The 16,367-nt window shown below is 37.2% G+C and overlaps 1 protein-coding gene across 2 annotated transcripts in view; it reads right to left on the bottom strand.

Annotated features, from left to right (window-relative positions):
- The window catches only part of LOC137133344 (glypican-6-like), a 73,367-nt gene that overhangs the window by 13,779 nt on the left and 43,221 nt on the right, over positions 1-16,367 (bottom strand). Inside the window, exons 5-7 of one of the 2 annotated variants that reach the window (XM_067516867.1) lie at positions 8,313-8,443; positions 7,505-7,648; positions 6,462-6,491 (exon numbers count right to left, since the gene is read on the bottom strand). In XM_067516867.1, the coding sequence (XP_067372968.1) occupies positions 6,462-6,491; positions 7,505-7,648; positions 8,313-8,443 (305 nt within the window). The remainder of the gene's footprint in view (positions 1-6,461; positions 6,492-7,504; positions 7,649-8,312; positions 8,444-16,367) is intronic. The other variant, XM_067516868.1, reaches the window with a different exon arrangement.

The raw sequence follows: 16,367 nt of genomic DNA, 5'->3' as shown, positions 1-16,367 counted from the left end.
ATGAAATGTTGTATTTAAGGCTAATCATTCATAACTCAGGCCAACATAGCAACACTTGACTGATGAATTCTGAGATTATGTGAGAACATCTCCCGGAGCTCTATAGAAACAGCTTGTCTCAGTTTCTAATACTGTGTACATAATTCCTATAGTTTCTAGATGTATTCTAATTAAGAGCTTGTGATATAACAATCTATGTTCATCATAGCATTCCAAAAAATATAATGGCGGCTTAAGACCTTTGCACTGTACTGTTCATACACATGTACGGATCAAACAGTGCACAACAGATCTTCTACTCCACTATGGTTGAAATGATTTCATAGTTTTTCTGTGGAATTCATTTTAGAGAGAAATCAAGGGAATTCCCGACATCTCAATTCCTGGCATTCAACTATATTCCACATCAACTCCACTGTAGCCCCAGCTGGCAGCAAGCAGCAATCCTACAGCAACACCAAGTAAACAATGCTCCTGCATGTAGAATGTTACGAGACATGAATGTTAACACTTTGAAAAGAGAACAAACGGAATTAGTAATAAAATGGCTGTTAGGGAAAAAATAGCATAGATGCTCATATACCACTGCATTTCGGCCCATTGTAAAATCTGCATGTGTTGTAATTCCAGAGTTATCCACTTTGTTTTCCACTTTCTTTCTTTCAGCTCACAAATAGTAAACAAAACTGTTTGTGTCTTGACATCATGCCTGCTTTGGTAAGCCCTTAATATTTTGCTCTTGTAATAAATAGCCTATAGCCATGCCAATAACCCTCTTGACTAATATATACTGCTGAGATGATTAGTTTAAACACAGACCTGATCATACATATACATCTTAATAGTCCATTATGACAAACTTGTCCCTTATTGCTTTTGTTTTCCACATTCCTCAGGTAGTATCCCTAAAATCACTAGTCCAAATCTGTCTCATTCTATTTACAAGTGTTGCAGGAAGGGTTATTTGCCTGTAAAAGCATATATGGAATTTGTCAGGCTTTAATCTTACCAGACAAATATTTATACTTGAGGGTGACCTCTAACTCAGGGAATTGTTAAATTTATTGCCAAACAATGCCCCAAAGTAACATGCCACAAGTACATTTCTAGACTATTTATTTTTGTGTGGTCTATGAAAAAGTATGTTAAAACCTGTGGAATCTCCATAATTGCAAGGCTTGGTTAAAAGTCAGTAGATACAACAACTCAGAAAATGGAGCTGTGGATAGGCCCACTTTGCTTGCGCTAAGCTGTATCCAAAACAAGAATGTTTCAGTGGCTTGACATGTTCCTGGACTGCAGAAATATAATGCCACGGTCAAGATTTTGGGAAAGGAGTGGTTGTGCCTTTTTCCTGACAAGTGACTTCACAAACCACACACGGACATCGAACTCAGTGTTTCCTAGTGAACATGGCACATAGTGAGAGAAAAGAAAACAGACATGCACGAATATTTGGTTGTACTTAATGTTATACTATTCCAATGTCATCCATATAATAAGAATTTCCACCATATATCATAAATAGACATGGCTTGTTTCTGCCCATATTTTGTCATTTGATCATACTTCTCACAAACGTCTAAGCTCTAAATCCTGTGGCTAAAAGCAACAGTCAATTTACTGATCAGTTAGGGCCGTAACAACCACATGGTAGCACCTAACAACTTGTTGACCAACAAAACATTTTTTTTTTTTTTTTGCAATTAACAATTTCAGACATGATCCCCTATACTACCACCATTTTCACAGTTTAAACTAATAAAATGCACATAGGCAAGGTAAGGAACACTGCATAAATGAGGATATTCTTGTTTACTTTTCGGCTGTTCCGTTTCAGGGGTCGCCAGAGCGAATCGTGTGCCTCCCTCTAACCCTGTCCTCTGCATCCTCTTCTCTCACACCAATTAACTTCATGTCCTCTCTCACTACATCCATAAATCTCCTCTTTGGTCTTCCTCTAGACCTCCTGCCTGGCAGCTCCAACCTCAGCATCCTTCTACTGACATATTCACAATGTCTTACCCAACAAACTGTTCTTGATCTAATGTCAGTGAGATGGATGACTTTTAGTTATTTATTATAAGGTCCACTTTAGCTCGAAAATATTTGTGTTTGTTGTTACTTCAATTGCATCTTTGACCTTCACTGTACATGAAAAACTTTCAAGTTTGATAATATAAGGCAGTTTTCACAGTCATCGGCTGATGGGGAACCGTTTCTCTCACTGACTTTAACGTGCTGTTTCTAAATGTGAGAAATTAAATGTGCCCAGCAATTGTACTTGGCAGGAGGAGTACATGCAATTTCAGAATTTAAGGCAGTTGAATGTTTTTGTTGTAAACGTGATGCAGTGCAGTTTATAAAAGCAAATTCATTCCAGTTTATCATATTTAGACTCTGAATTGGGTGGATTTGGTGGACTAGCATGGCTGATTCATTCAGCTCATCAGTTACAGATGCCAGTTTCAAGAAAGATTGAGCATTTCAACGGGAGGATTTCTTTGTCTTAGTTTGTTTTATTTGAATAAATAAATAAATAAAATAAATAAATATAAGAGGCTTGAAGAAGTAAAAATATGTGGTATTTTACAAGAAATAAGGCAAAGCTTAGAAAAACTTGAGAAAAATAAACAAAGTTTTCTGTTTATGTTGTTAATCCACATGCAAGTCCTCATATTTATCTTTGATCCGAAATTGGAAACCACAGAATGTTTTTTCAAAAGTGTCCAGTCGTTTGGCTGAAGAGTATTTTCCATAAGTGTTTTCTGCATTGAGAAGGTTGTGAATTGCTGTAGAAAAAGTGTATGTGTGAATGCATGCTGGAAAGCCATGGTTGACTGTGGTTTTAAAATGTTAGATGACCAAGAGACATCATATCTGTGGAGATGAAAGGGGAGCTATAATTTGTCTACAATTATATCTTTTTCACTCGATGTGTAGACACAATAATCAAGCTTTTACTATGTTTGTGTACTTCAGGAAAACATTGGACATTCAATGGCTATTTTACGTTTAAAAAAAATGTGATTAAGATTTGAGAAAATATGAACATTTTGGTCCAAATTTCATATTAGAAAAAACAAAACAAAACAAAACAACCAACAAACAAGAAACATCTGTAATGTCAAGGGGGACTATAGTGATATTTTTTTAAAGTACTGTAGCATCTTTAGAGAGTACTGTAGACCTTTTTTAATAGAAAATGAAGAAAACATGTCTTTTTGTAACACACTGGAAACAGGTAAAACCAAAAAATATGAAAAAGAGTCTTGGATGTAGACAATTAAATAATGTTTATTTTTGTTTATTTTTGTAAAGACAATTTATCAGGACGTTGGAGAATGCCACTGCTGACTTAAGTATAATTTATTAATAATCTGAGTGTGCACATGAATGTGTTCACTGGTGATTTCTTGACAATTTCAATATAAAAAAATATATATTTGATGAGCTTGATTTTATTCTTTTCTGTAAAAAGACGATCCGAAAATATTTATGGGCATAAAGTAATTTGAATTCTGTAAAGGCTTCTTCTACAGTCTAGTCCTGTTTGTGTTGTTTGTTCATTGTTTATAGTGCCACTGTGATAAAATATGAACTGTGTATTGCGAAGGGGAGTCAAATAGGACCAATAGAAGTACAGCAAATTGAACTGCACAAAACTTGTTACAAATGTCAAATTAAAAGCTCTGTCTGTTATCTTTAATGCGCCTCTGAGCTTGACAGTCTGTTGTGCCTTTATCCCCTCTTTGGACTTTAAAATCTCCATTTCTCTCAGAGCTTTGAGGGTATGTGCTCTGACAGAATGTCAGGCAATTAAACAGTCATGGCTTATTGGGCTGGAGGTGGGCCCACTCCTCCAGGCTCCTCTATACGCAAGAGAAAAAATTAACACAGGCACACGCTGCCATCCTTTACACATTCTTTGACTCAGGAATGGAGCCGTAAATCCAGACAAGAAGTTCTCATCAAAGGACACTTTAAACCATTGTCAACTTTCACGAGGCAGAGCAGTGTTACTATCCCGGGTAATTATTCTGTAGCAGAATGTAAACAAGGACAGTGAATAGGACAACAACAACGTGCTTACAGGGAGCCTAGTGCCTTCAACAGGACAACACACTAATGACTGCACAAGGCATTTTCTATGTTTACTGACAGATTTACACCTACAGTCTTCTACAGCATACAGGCATGAAAACACAAGTAACAGACAGCATGTTTAAGACATTGATGGTGAAAAATTAAAGCCACTGTGCTTTTTTTGTGTGTGATGTTACTCAGCTTAGCCAGGCCTCCAAGGATCAGGAGGAATCTAAATATGAACTTCTTCATCAGAAAAAAAACACAGTTTCTAGTGTAACAGTATCTTTAGGTTTACCAAACAAAATATCTGTCCAATACCCCAAATGTTTCAAAAACCTTACTTACCAGTGAGATATAAAGGCATGGTATGTGTGTCTCTTTACAGTATAACAGAGACCTTTGTTAGCTTCACAACACCTGTTTTCTAATTAGCTAATGTGACTATAATGGAGACCACATCCTGCTGCAGTATTCATTTGACTTGTTGACAAGATTTATGCCCAAAGAAGGAACTTGTTTAAAAAAGGTCTTGAGTGACGATGCATAACATCTTGTGTGCAGTAAACCTTGTCTGTTATGTTTATTTCAGTGACTTATGCTTCTCATTGTACTTCATCTTCTATTACAAATCTAGGACTTGACTTCACAGCAGGTGTGTGTGTGTGGATATGTATCTAAAAAATAAAAACTTCAACTAGGACAGTTCAATGTCAGCTGAACAGCCTATGAATACAGGAAATACACAAAGGGAGAGGAGGTGTTGTTTACATCTGGAATCCCACTGGGAACTCTGTGGTCGTATCGTAACCAAGCAGGATGCCCCTGTTTTAATTATTTCATCACAGAGTCCTAACTCAGTGGGGTTAATCTTTTCATGGTTAAAGACGCTGTACTGCTTCAGTTATCTACAGGCAAAATCAAAAGTATTGACAGTTATGTTCACAGTTGATTATAAAAAAAACCTAATGAAGTGTGACTATAGGCTTCACAAAGAAAAGCAATAGTTTGCTGTTATCTCCTTTGCCCAAGGTTGATTCATTATACAAGTGAACCAAAACCTTCCTGATTTGTAAAGAAAGGATCTACTGCAGGACAGATATAAGATATACTTGGTATTGATAATGGATCACATCGTGACTTGCTTTTGGTAAAGAACTTACTATTAGCTGACTGCAGGTCAGTAAATATTTGTCAAATTGGATGAAAGACTTTCAAATTAAGGTTCTAGCTGCTGTCATTTAGCTAATAACTTATGCTACTTATTGTATTATTAAAGTGTCCAGTTTTCAGCTTGCTTAGTTTCACACAAGTGGCTACAAAAATGTGTTCTTTCAGGTTTAAGGTTTAAGCCAACGAAGGCCCAACATTGGCCCACATCCAACTGGTGGCTTGGTTTATCCTAAACCTGAATGTGGTTGAAAGCATTTTCTGTATATTTCTATGAGCCTTCTAAGTACCTTTTACAGCACATTCCAGAAGTGCCGTGATTTGCAGCTTTCTGTAGCCACTATGGTCAGCATGGCTTTCTTGGGACACACTGATGTCGATAATGGAATTAGTATGCGATGTAAATCGATCGAGTTATTGTACATCATATATAAGCTCCTGTCATTGAGCTCCACTGTGTAAGGTTCTCAAAGCAGCCTAATTTCCTAGTTAGAGTAGTCTGCAGCCCCCATGTCCCTTTACCATTAGAGCAGATGCTGGCTGCAACACTCCCCCACCTACTCTTCACAGCTCTCCCCTCTGCCAGCTCTGACGGCACAGGTCAACTGCTGATTGGTTGCCTTCCTCGAGGAGCTGACTCTATTAGCTATGGCAATGAGAGTCTTGGACTGGAATGTGTCTGGGAATAGATATGGTGGTTGACAAAGGTTCGTGTTGGGTCTCTAGAGAGAAATCTTCACTAGCTGAGGACACCCTGGCATGCGTTCAACAATCCCCGGGGAGTTAGCAACTCGACTGTAAAATATTGTGTTTAAGAGCTGAAACTCTGATGCCATAATAACTAAGTACAGTGGCTATTATCGACCTCTGAAGAGTTCCCACATTAGTGTTCCTGTTAAATTAAAGGAAAAATGTTTCTTCATGGCAAATTCAAAGACTGTTGACACAGAATCCCATGTGAGGTGGGGAGACTATGAGGCGATGACTGACACTTTACACAACAAGCACTGCATACCGCTGGGATTAATAGGTCACAAAGCTTGTTTACTGTAAATCTCTATAAAGCCTAGAATATAGTCCAGTATAATAACAGCCACATAATACTAAACAATGTTTTTCTTCCAGTCAGAATGCATAAAAATGTACCAGACACCAGTCTTAAGAAAACAAAACAACTAAAATGATTATAAAAGTTTGAACCTTACACTGTGTTGCATCGCATCCCAAACAATCCTCTGGTTGGCAGCATAAAGGCAGGGAAACAGAAAGTCTTAATTAATTCAGTGTAGGTGGCAGAAAAGGTTGACTGACATACAAAGCTAAAAAGGCATCTGCTGTGTATAAGACATCAAACATGTGTGGAGAATGAATTAGATTGTGCAAAAAGCATAATTAGTATGGAATAAAACAAATTGCTAATTTATTGCTGTAGGATTCCAAAAGACAGATGGAAAACAGCTGCTTTTCAGATTATGTATTTATTAACAAAATCACCAGAGTTGTTAACCTGACCCAAAGCTAAGATGCGTTTTAGCACGTTTTAAACACTATGGGAAAAAGACTGCTGTTCCACCGAACTGATTCAATAAATTTGGTGCTTTTTAATGGGTCATCAATGAAAATTCATATTTTTGGGAGGGCTTTCCTGCACAAATAGCTCAAAGTTCCAACGCAAGTGAGATTCATTGTGAAAAGGCTAGAGGGGAGAAAGAAAGGGCACTGTGGCTGCAAAGGTAATCCATGATGAGAACTGTCTCTCAGCTGAATTGGACTGTCAGCTCCATGTTAACCTTTACCCTGATGCAGCATTTTGGGTTTCAAGGTTGTTTGAAATGGAAATCCATGTATCAAGATCCAATCCAACAAACATACAGCTAATCTGATAGAAAATAAAGGTGTGCCTTACAGCAAACAATTGATATGGTCAGCCTCACAAAATCTATTCCATCTCTTCTTTCATCCCTCACTTTTTCCGTTTTCCAAGTACACAAAGATGAGAAGGGCACTGAACACAGTGCACCACACCTTTCACTGCCCTCTTGGGGTAAAGGCGTTGATTCGTTAACAAACACAAATCGATAGAGGGGTTTGAATGGGAGACAAGTACAAAGAATTAATTTCCTGCTCCGGGGGCTTACGAAGGCAAATCACCAGCTTTAATCAACAGTGTCAAGTCAGAAAGACAAATGATGTTTACACTGAAGCAGTGTCTCGCCTGAAAACAGCAGCATTGGCTCTGTCTCCTTACCAGTCTGTCTAGGCTTGTGCCAGCTGCAGTGGTAGGCCGCTCCTCCGGGCTGTAGGGCCTAAAGCGGGCATTGAATACATCCGAAACGCCACGGGTAGACCTAGTCATTCCTGCGGGTTTTGGCTCCCCACAGCCTTGAAAAACCTGCAATCAGAAAAACACGGGCAACCATGTGTCAGGGTTTTAAATTACTTTGGATGCAGAAAATAGGAGAAAACCCGTGCTGTTTTGTTTAGGGTTTGTGAAGCATTAACCCCACATTATCGGAGTGACAGTGCCCTAAGTCAAGTTGAGGTATGCATGTCGATAGGTGATTCAACCAGGAGCTATGACCCAGGCCATTTGAGATGACGCAGTTACGTTTTTACAGGCTTTTGGGAAAACACCACATATACTTAAGCCAGAAATGAAACTACATCTCTTGCATGGGAAAGCCAACCAAGCATTCAGCTTTGAATGAGAGAGACATACAAAATTGTGTAGGCAGAAAAATTCTTCACAACCACCTACATTTTTTTTTCTTTCTGACTACAATTTTGTGGGCAATGAAAAATGCAGTAAAACTCAGGAAACACATTAACTACTGTTAGTTGAACTAAGATTATGTGACCAAACTGCAACATATAATTCAAATACAAGACCTAAACTTGGACATAATTAGAATGGGTTTTACTACACACCTTAGACACAGCCTAGTGTGACTTACAGCAAGCTCCTCTCTTACTCTTTAGTTTGTGAGAAGTTAGACATCAGGAAACTCTCTAAGGTGCTACATTTGTTGTCTGAGGGATAAAGCTAATTGACATACCCTGTAGGTGACCTGGGCACTGTTATCTTGCATATTCATGATGGCCTCTGAAATCTTGACATCAATAGGCTCCATGACAGATTCAATGTTGAAAGGTCCCTCCAGCCTCTGCGCCACCAGGAGCATGGCATCTGTCATAACCGTGGTTAAAAAAAAGGGGTGGGGGGGGGAGGACACAGAGAGGGGTGCAAACACACATTCAGTTGAGGAAACACTCTTCACTGGGATTTACTGCAAGTGGCTAAGCACTTATATACAAGAATAACCTCAGATGAAGCACTTTTTACCATGTTTTAAAAACACTCCATGCAGTGATTTTGAGCTACTTGGAAAATGATTGAATGGGAATGTAACTTGCCACTCTATTTTCAGTCAATATTTTTAGTAAGATGTATTATGTGGTCCTGTTCAAATGCTTAGTGAAGCATTCCTTTAGTGTCTGATGTTCCAGGGTCCAATATTAATAGCACTAGAAAGACGTGGTGCATTGCAACTTAAAAAAATACAAGTAAATGAAGAAACAGCATTCAGAGTTTTAATCACACATTTCGAAATGCCCTGCCAATCAGGAAACACAGTCAGGATAAAGGATTCACCCATGTCCCAGATCACCTGCTTTTGTGTTATGGCTCGATTTTTCTGTTGTGTGGGTATTTGCAGCTTTTCATATTTGCTTCAATATTATGTATCAGTTATATCAGGTTCATTAAATCTAAAGATTTTCTGGTTTTATGTAAACAGGATTTATTAAAAAAAAAAAAAGACCAAATAAACACACAATTAAAAATTCAATAATTAAATGATACAATAGTGAGTGAGTGATAACTGTCAGGTTTTTGTGTAAATGTTTACTAAAGTTTAGAGTTTAAAACTGTTGTGCCTTGGCTTCTAATAACTGCACATATTCAACCAACATACACCTATCAAGCATGAATCATTCTTGGGGCAAATTCAATTTGTAGATTCAGTATGTAGATCAAGTCAGTGAAGTCAACAACATTTTGTTACGCTGTATGCAATGAGTAGAGCTGATGAGTGATTTATTTAATAGAACTTTTCAAAGCCAAGCACTTATTTGTATCTGCTGCAGGGAATGAATAATAGAAGGTCAATGGCTCATGAATATCTGTGTGGACACAAGCTGGGAGGTCTTGTTCAACAAGAGACACTTTCCATTTTAATCTCCACAGAATCTAGTTGGTTTCACCGCTTTCAATTAACACTTGTTATTGCTTAAAAAAACACGTTGGATTGGATGGATTCAAAATATTTCATATTTACAACTGTGTGAGTGCAGAATTAACAGTAGTTCAAACCAGTTAGGCAATCCATTAGAGGCTAAGTGAGTTAATTGATATTGCCATGAAACCGGGCTAAAGTGCTTTCAACCCTACAGCGTTTATATGTTAATGTGCCACAGAATGTGTAATGGCAGTCTTGCATCTGAATGCTGTGCCACAGGGAGTTGGAAATCACTAAACCACCAACTCATAATAGAGAGATCCGGATCTGGAGACAGTACTCAGGCCAGCGTGTCAGAAGAGATCTTTCTCTGTCCACAGACCTCCCAAGACAAGACCTCACCAGCACGAGCTCATAATGACTCTACAATTACCTCCTTACTAAATTAGGTCATCCCGTCATTTGAAGACTACAGAAAAAATGAGTTTAGCATGTTTATGAATGTCTTAACTGCTAATTTAATCTCTACAAAAATGCAGTAAGAAGCTTGTTGACTGCTTGAAAATATATTTAATTTAGCTTGCTGCTCTTATGACCCCACCCGTTACAATAATATGATTTATTTCTGGAGTGTGAAGATACAGATAATATTCCAGAGAGCAGGCAAAATCTGTGGGTAAAAAATATGTATGAAAATAATAGATCCTAACTGAAAAAACAAAACAAAAATGAAACATTTAAATATTTGGTGTGATCGCTAGCCAAACAAACACTTAATAGGTAAACAGTACACAATAAAAAAAAACAAATCCAAATTATGCTCCAGCTTTTTGATAGAAGACCTGTCCAGCTTTTCATTCTACTGGGATCTGAGATCACTAATGGCAGGGGAAAAGAGTCGAGAAACATTAGTTCAGCTCTGGCTCCATTTCCTTTCCAATTATGTCAAAGTCTGAGCCTTTGAAGAGCTCTTCTGTTTGTTTACACTGTGGATTGCAAATAGCCTGTGATGCTCACTGAGATTTTAATATACAGACTGCTGTATATCAGTGCCAAATGGTTTTCTAAAGTAGACTTTCAATCACACCACTATATGGTGGAAAAGTAGAAGACACCTGCACAAGTACAAACAACAAAGAAAAATAGGGATTTGCTACACCTTGTCTATTAGCACTGATGCTGATCAGTTCTCATATCGTTACCTTTACACCAAACTAAATGTTTTCTTTTGGTGTTCTTGTACTTCACGAACTTCATGAATGTGGCTTTGAGGTACAACTTACTGTTTATGATGTAATTTCACAAATGTACTTGTAATGTGTTGTAGTGTCATAATTCATTCGACTGCCTCAGGTACTGTATGTCTACTCACTTTACAACAAAGAGACATACTGTAAGAACTTTTAATGTCAAGTATAACCCTAAAAACTGTCAAGTACACACACTAAAACTCAAGGTTAAGGGAACCAAGTGGGAATAAAACATACAGTATTTTATAATAAGAGTAAAGGGAGAAGAAGAGTGCTTCTAGCATCAGAGATGGTAGCAATCTTTTCCAAGAATGGTGACTTATCAATGATGAGTTATCAGATGGGCTCAACATACAGAGAGAGGGAGAGCAGAAAGAGCAAGCGAGAAAAAGCAAGAAAAAGATGGCAGGGGAATAAGGAGCCGTGTGGACTGGGCTGTTGTCAGGCTGGGGTTTGACATGTGGGATGCTGCACTGCATGTGAAAACTCTACCTACATAGAGAATTAATGACTCTCATTTATGAAGAGTGCATGAAGTCCAGTCCGCTGTGGCCTGACTGCCACTCTCAGCCAAATTTTCTCTGCATCACTTTTGCAGCAGCGAGATAGGCCACTGGCCAGCCGGAGGAAATCTTGTTATCATCACGCCACAGCCATGCAAATAGAGGGTTTTTGTCCTATTCTGAGCTCAGGCTTTTTAAAACAACAACTAAGATTCTGCCTTACTGGAAACTGACATGTAAAACTAAGAGACCACGCTGTGAAACCACAGTAAGATCCAAATATTTTTGTTTCATATTGAAGGTTAATGTTTCAGATTGGGATGTGAAACATACTTATTTGTGCTGTCTTGCTAAAGAGGGAAAAAAAAAAATCAGAGGAGGTAATATTACTCTGGGCTCTGCCTCTTTATCGAGATTGATGTCCACTTAAATTCAGGCTATGTCAGCCAGCGGCAACCTCCAGCAGACAAGGACAAATAAGGAAAGTGAACAGGCCCATCTATGGCTCTTTGCCTGTGACGAGCTCCACAGGATGAAAAATGGCTCTACTGCAATTTGGATTCTGTAAAGCACAGCTCATCTGTGGTTCAGTCAACCAACTAATGGTGCTATATGAAACGGTATAAAAATGGAAAGCAAAAAAAAATGCATGTTGTCCCCTTGTCATAGTCCTTAAACGTACAAATAAGTGCACAGATACACACACAGACTTTTGTATTTGTACAGTAAAGCACATTTGACACATTTCCACACGAATAACATAACTTTAAAGTATTATTAGAAATTAAAAATGGCAAACCAGAGATGACTTCCACAATAAGGAATTAATGTTTCCTACTAAATCTTAAAGGCTTGTTAAAAAATTTTCTTTTTTTTATAAATTAATCATGGTCGTGAAGAACTTAAATTCCTCCATGACAGGCAGGCAGTAATGCCGATCATTATTGTCAACCTTCTAGGACTTTTTAGGAGCAGTCACAGAAAAGGAGAGTACTGTATATCAAAAGTATCCTCTGGGTGTTCCACAGCTAAATGATTAAATTGCATGTCAAGACTTTCCATCCTAAGAAATGAACCATACTGTAGCCTATAGGTTGTCTGTGCAAGCAGCTTATTATGACTCTTAGTGAGGTTTTATTGTTAGAGGACATCTAATGTCGGGAGCAACAGAGAAATCAGGTCAGAGCGGATGAATCAACAGGAGTCTGACGTAATAGACCTCTATTTATTTTCTGTTTCAAACCATTAGTTGTTTCTTTTAACCACAATTATCCTTTCAAAAAACAAAAAACAATATAGGATTAAAGGATGGAAAACTTGTTCCACACTATAAACCACTACAATCTGCTGATGGAAGGATTACAATCAGCATGTCATTGCTGTAAAAACAGAAAATGCAATAAGAATTTTATAGATGTAGAGCATAAAACCAAATAGTTTAAGTTTGGTCTCATCAAACCATATAATCTTGTTCTGAAACTCTTTTGGACTTATCACATGTTGTTTGTAACACTCAAAGTGTGCTACCTTATGTCTAGAAGTAAGCAATGGCTTCCTGCATACTGTTTCTCCCGAGGTTGAGTGAGGAGACGCAAACCTTTGTTCTATTTGACTTTAAGGACTTTGTCAGGTCCCCTGCTGTTTGTTTTGGATTCTTAGACAGCTCTCGAGCAAGTTTCCTAGCACCTCTTTCAGGAAATGTCCTTTTTTTTGTTTACTTTTTTGAGGTCTCCCACTTAAAACAAACAAACAAACAAACAAACAAACAAAAAGAAGCTACAACAGTTGTCAACATGTGCATTTGCTTGCATTAACTCCTCTGGGATTGAGTAGAATGCTGTAGCCACACACGGGCTCAATCACATTACCCACACTTTGTATTAGGGTGCAAAGTCTTGGTAGAAACCAGGCTTCTTCCATTTCTGGATTATGGACTTCACAGTTAGTACTGTGATCCTCAATTGATCTAAATGCTTTGAAAGATTTCTAGTATATCCCTCTCCAGCTTAATGAAGGGTTACCAATTTCAAGTTGAAGTTGTCCGAAAGTTGTTTTCCTGATCCCATCGTTTTTGTACCTCACGGAAAACTGCTGGAGACTTCTTCCTTTTGATCTACCTACTTGCAAATTGAAAGCACAAGCCTAATTTACCACACATGGTGCCACTCATCAAGCATTAAATGCTTTAAGTCTTTTTTTTAAACATCAGACACCTGACTTCACATATTAAATTAATCACTCGAGGGTTTCAAGCTTTTGCATTGATTGAAAAAAAAAAAAAAACACAACAACTTAATTTTGCCATTTCAGTATGAGGGGATGCAAACTTTTTCACTCAACTGTGGTTGTCAGTGAAATGTTCAACAATTGGATGAATTCCAATGACAACACACCACATCCATGCCCTTCTCAGGATAGACAGTATTTACTGTGATAATACTAATAATTCTCCATCTAGCGCCACCTCATCAAAATGTAAATTTGTCCAATACTTTGGTTTATTCCCAACATCCTGAGCAGTATTTTGGGTTTGTGCTAATTTGCAAATGTAATCCTATTAACATAGTAAATATTACCTAACTCAAGCATGTTAGCACTGCCACTGTCACATATGGCATGTTAACATACAGACACTACTATGATGGCTGTTGACATCTAGTCGTTTAAAAAAAAAAAAAGCATGATGCACTTTTATCATCACTGTTTTTGCATTATAATGCAAAAACCTACTGTAAAGAAACACTGAAACTGCTGCACTTGGATAATACTGCTTAGCTAATGAATCTAAGCAGTTTTATCCAATAATAAGCCATTTAGCAACAGATCGTGTTACTAATGGAGTTGCAGATGTCATAGAATTTCAGTCTATGGATCCTGACACGAAAGTTTCAACTATTTTGCCCACAAATGCTTTGAAGACATCATCATTCACAATCACTGATTGCACTTTGTAAAAACCACATGTTATGAAGCACATCATAACCAAATCGTTCTAATATCCAAAGCATAATCATAAACACACCAGACCATAAAAAATAAAATAACAAAAATAACAACAAAACAAACACTGAAATTGAGATAGTTCAGGGCACATTATTTAAATGGGCTAAAATGAGCAGAATAGTTTTGAAGTTAATGAAGAATTAGAAAGATCAGACTATTAAATCGTTTTAAGTCATTAGCCTTAAATGACCACATTAAGTAAAAAGCTTCCAAAGCTGTGGTTTTGTACTATGGATGATTTTCCTGCACAATGTTTTTGCTAAGATGCAGCAGAGGTATACATTCTGTAAAAACCTACAAACAACTGTGGGGATGAAGATCTTCAATTGATCTAAAAAACTCAGGCTGGTAAAGCCCCATATTAGCTTTTACTGAATCTAAAGGAACAATTAGTCATTAGATGTTTACTACTCATCAGTTATTTCCAGCACTCAACAAGTTCACTAATTGATATATATTTATATTTAATTAGTTTAATCCATACAAAAATGGTACATTGTATTTTCTTTAGCTAGAGATCACTTCATAGCCTAGAGTATATGAAGAGAAATAATAAATCTTAGCCACTTTTAGGCAGACTACTGCACAAATGTTAAAGATGTCATGTGCTGAAGAAAATACTTTTTCAAAACAAGCAAGCTTTACTTTAAGAGAACATAGCTTTCTGAATTTAATTGGTCATGGTTTGCTGTTAGGTGAATGCATCACCTCTCTGATATATAGGTGCATAATTAATTTCTAAATAGATGGTCATTGTGGCAAAACTGAAATATATCATCTAACTTATAATACCTTTATCTTAATACTTATGTCAACTGTATGTCGTTTTTTTTTATTAAAAAAGTTGTAGTCGTGTAGTAACTTGGGTTTTATACAAATTTTAAAAAACATTATGAATCAGATTTTGTTTACTTCCCTTTTTTTTGGTCATACTAGCAAATCAAGGTTGATCACAGGGTGGTTTGTGTGTTTGAACAAGGGATTGTTTTTTTACAGTGGAGCAGAGTATTTCCTTAACCTTTTCCTCATGGGTGGTGAAACGAGCCACAAAGATCAGACAGTGCAAACAACCATTATAAATCCATTTAACTCCTGAGATGTGGGTGAAATGGCTTTTAGACACCATGGTTCTAAATCACTGCTGTTGGAAATTCAGACCTCACACAAGGAGAAACACTAATAGAACAGAGGCAACAACTAGTTTGCAGGTATAGATGGTGCTAATTTGCTTTTGAAATTACATTATATACAGGACCCCATACAAGGTAAAGACAATGATGGCAAGTCATATAAGAAGTCTACATGTTGAATAAAATGTCATTACTTCATCTGTGGGTGTTGCAAGTTTAGAGAGCTGAAATTTCAACTAAATAAAAAGAATGTAGCTGCTTGCTAGAGCTTAAGCTGTCCAATTTTTCGATCCCCTCTGACTGCTTAATAAGATTTGTTATTACACATACATCAAATATAAGAAGTTTTTCTGGTGGTATCTTTAGGTCATCTTTGATGACCCAAAATGCAGAACAAACAAAGCGATAAGGTTCATCTTGAAATCTCTAAACACCAGAAATCCGTATGAGGTTGCTAGACAACAGTTATTGGACCTCATAAATAAGAACAGACAATAATCAGCATTGGTTAAAAAAAGGCTCCTGAATTGGCAGCCACAAATTAAAATACAAAACAAAAAACTTTTATTAATTAATTCATGACATTCAGTAAGAGCAAACAATCATCACAACTAGCTACTTAAATTTCTTTCTTTTCATGATATTTTTAAGTCAGAGCTAATATTGAACAATTTTATCAAATGTTATAGGAGACCGGAGTTCAAGTGAAATTACTGCTATTAGTGTTATTGTAACTAGTCAGCTTTTACTATCCATATCTATTTTGTGTCTAAATCTAACAATGATGTGTTTGTGTCTAAAGCCTAACTAAACAGCTATGTGTGGATGTGTAACAGCCAACATTTTGTCACACGACAACAAAAGCATGAAATGTATACAAATGCCTGCCTCCCTACTCTCATACAAACCAACAAATGGCCGTCTGGTTTGTATGAGAGGGTAGGGACAAACTGCCTATGTGGGTGCAAGGGTTGGAGGACTTACATA

The sequence above is a fragment of the Channa argus genome, chromosome 9, assembly GCF_033026475.1.
Source record: "Channa argus isolate prfri chromosome 9, Channa argus male v1.0, whole genome shotgun sequence".
Taxonomy (NCBI): Eukaryota; Metazoa; Chordata; class Actinopteri; order Anabantiformes; family Channidae; genus Channa; species Channa argus.
Note: the sequence above shows the minus strand (reverse complement) of the source record. Positions and strands in the feature narration are given on the sequence as shown.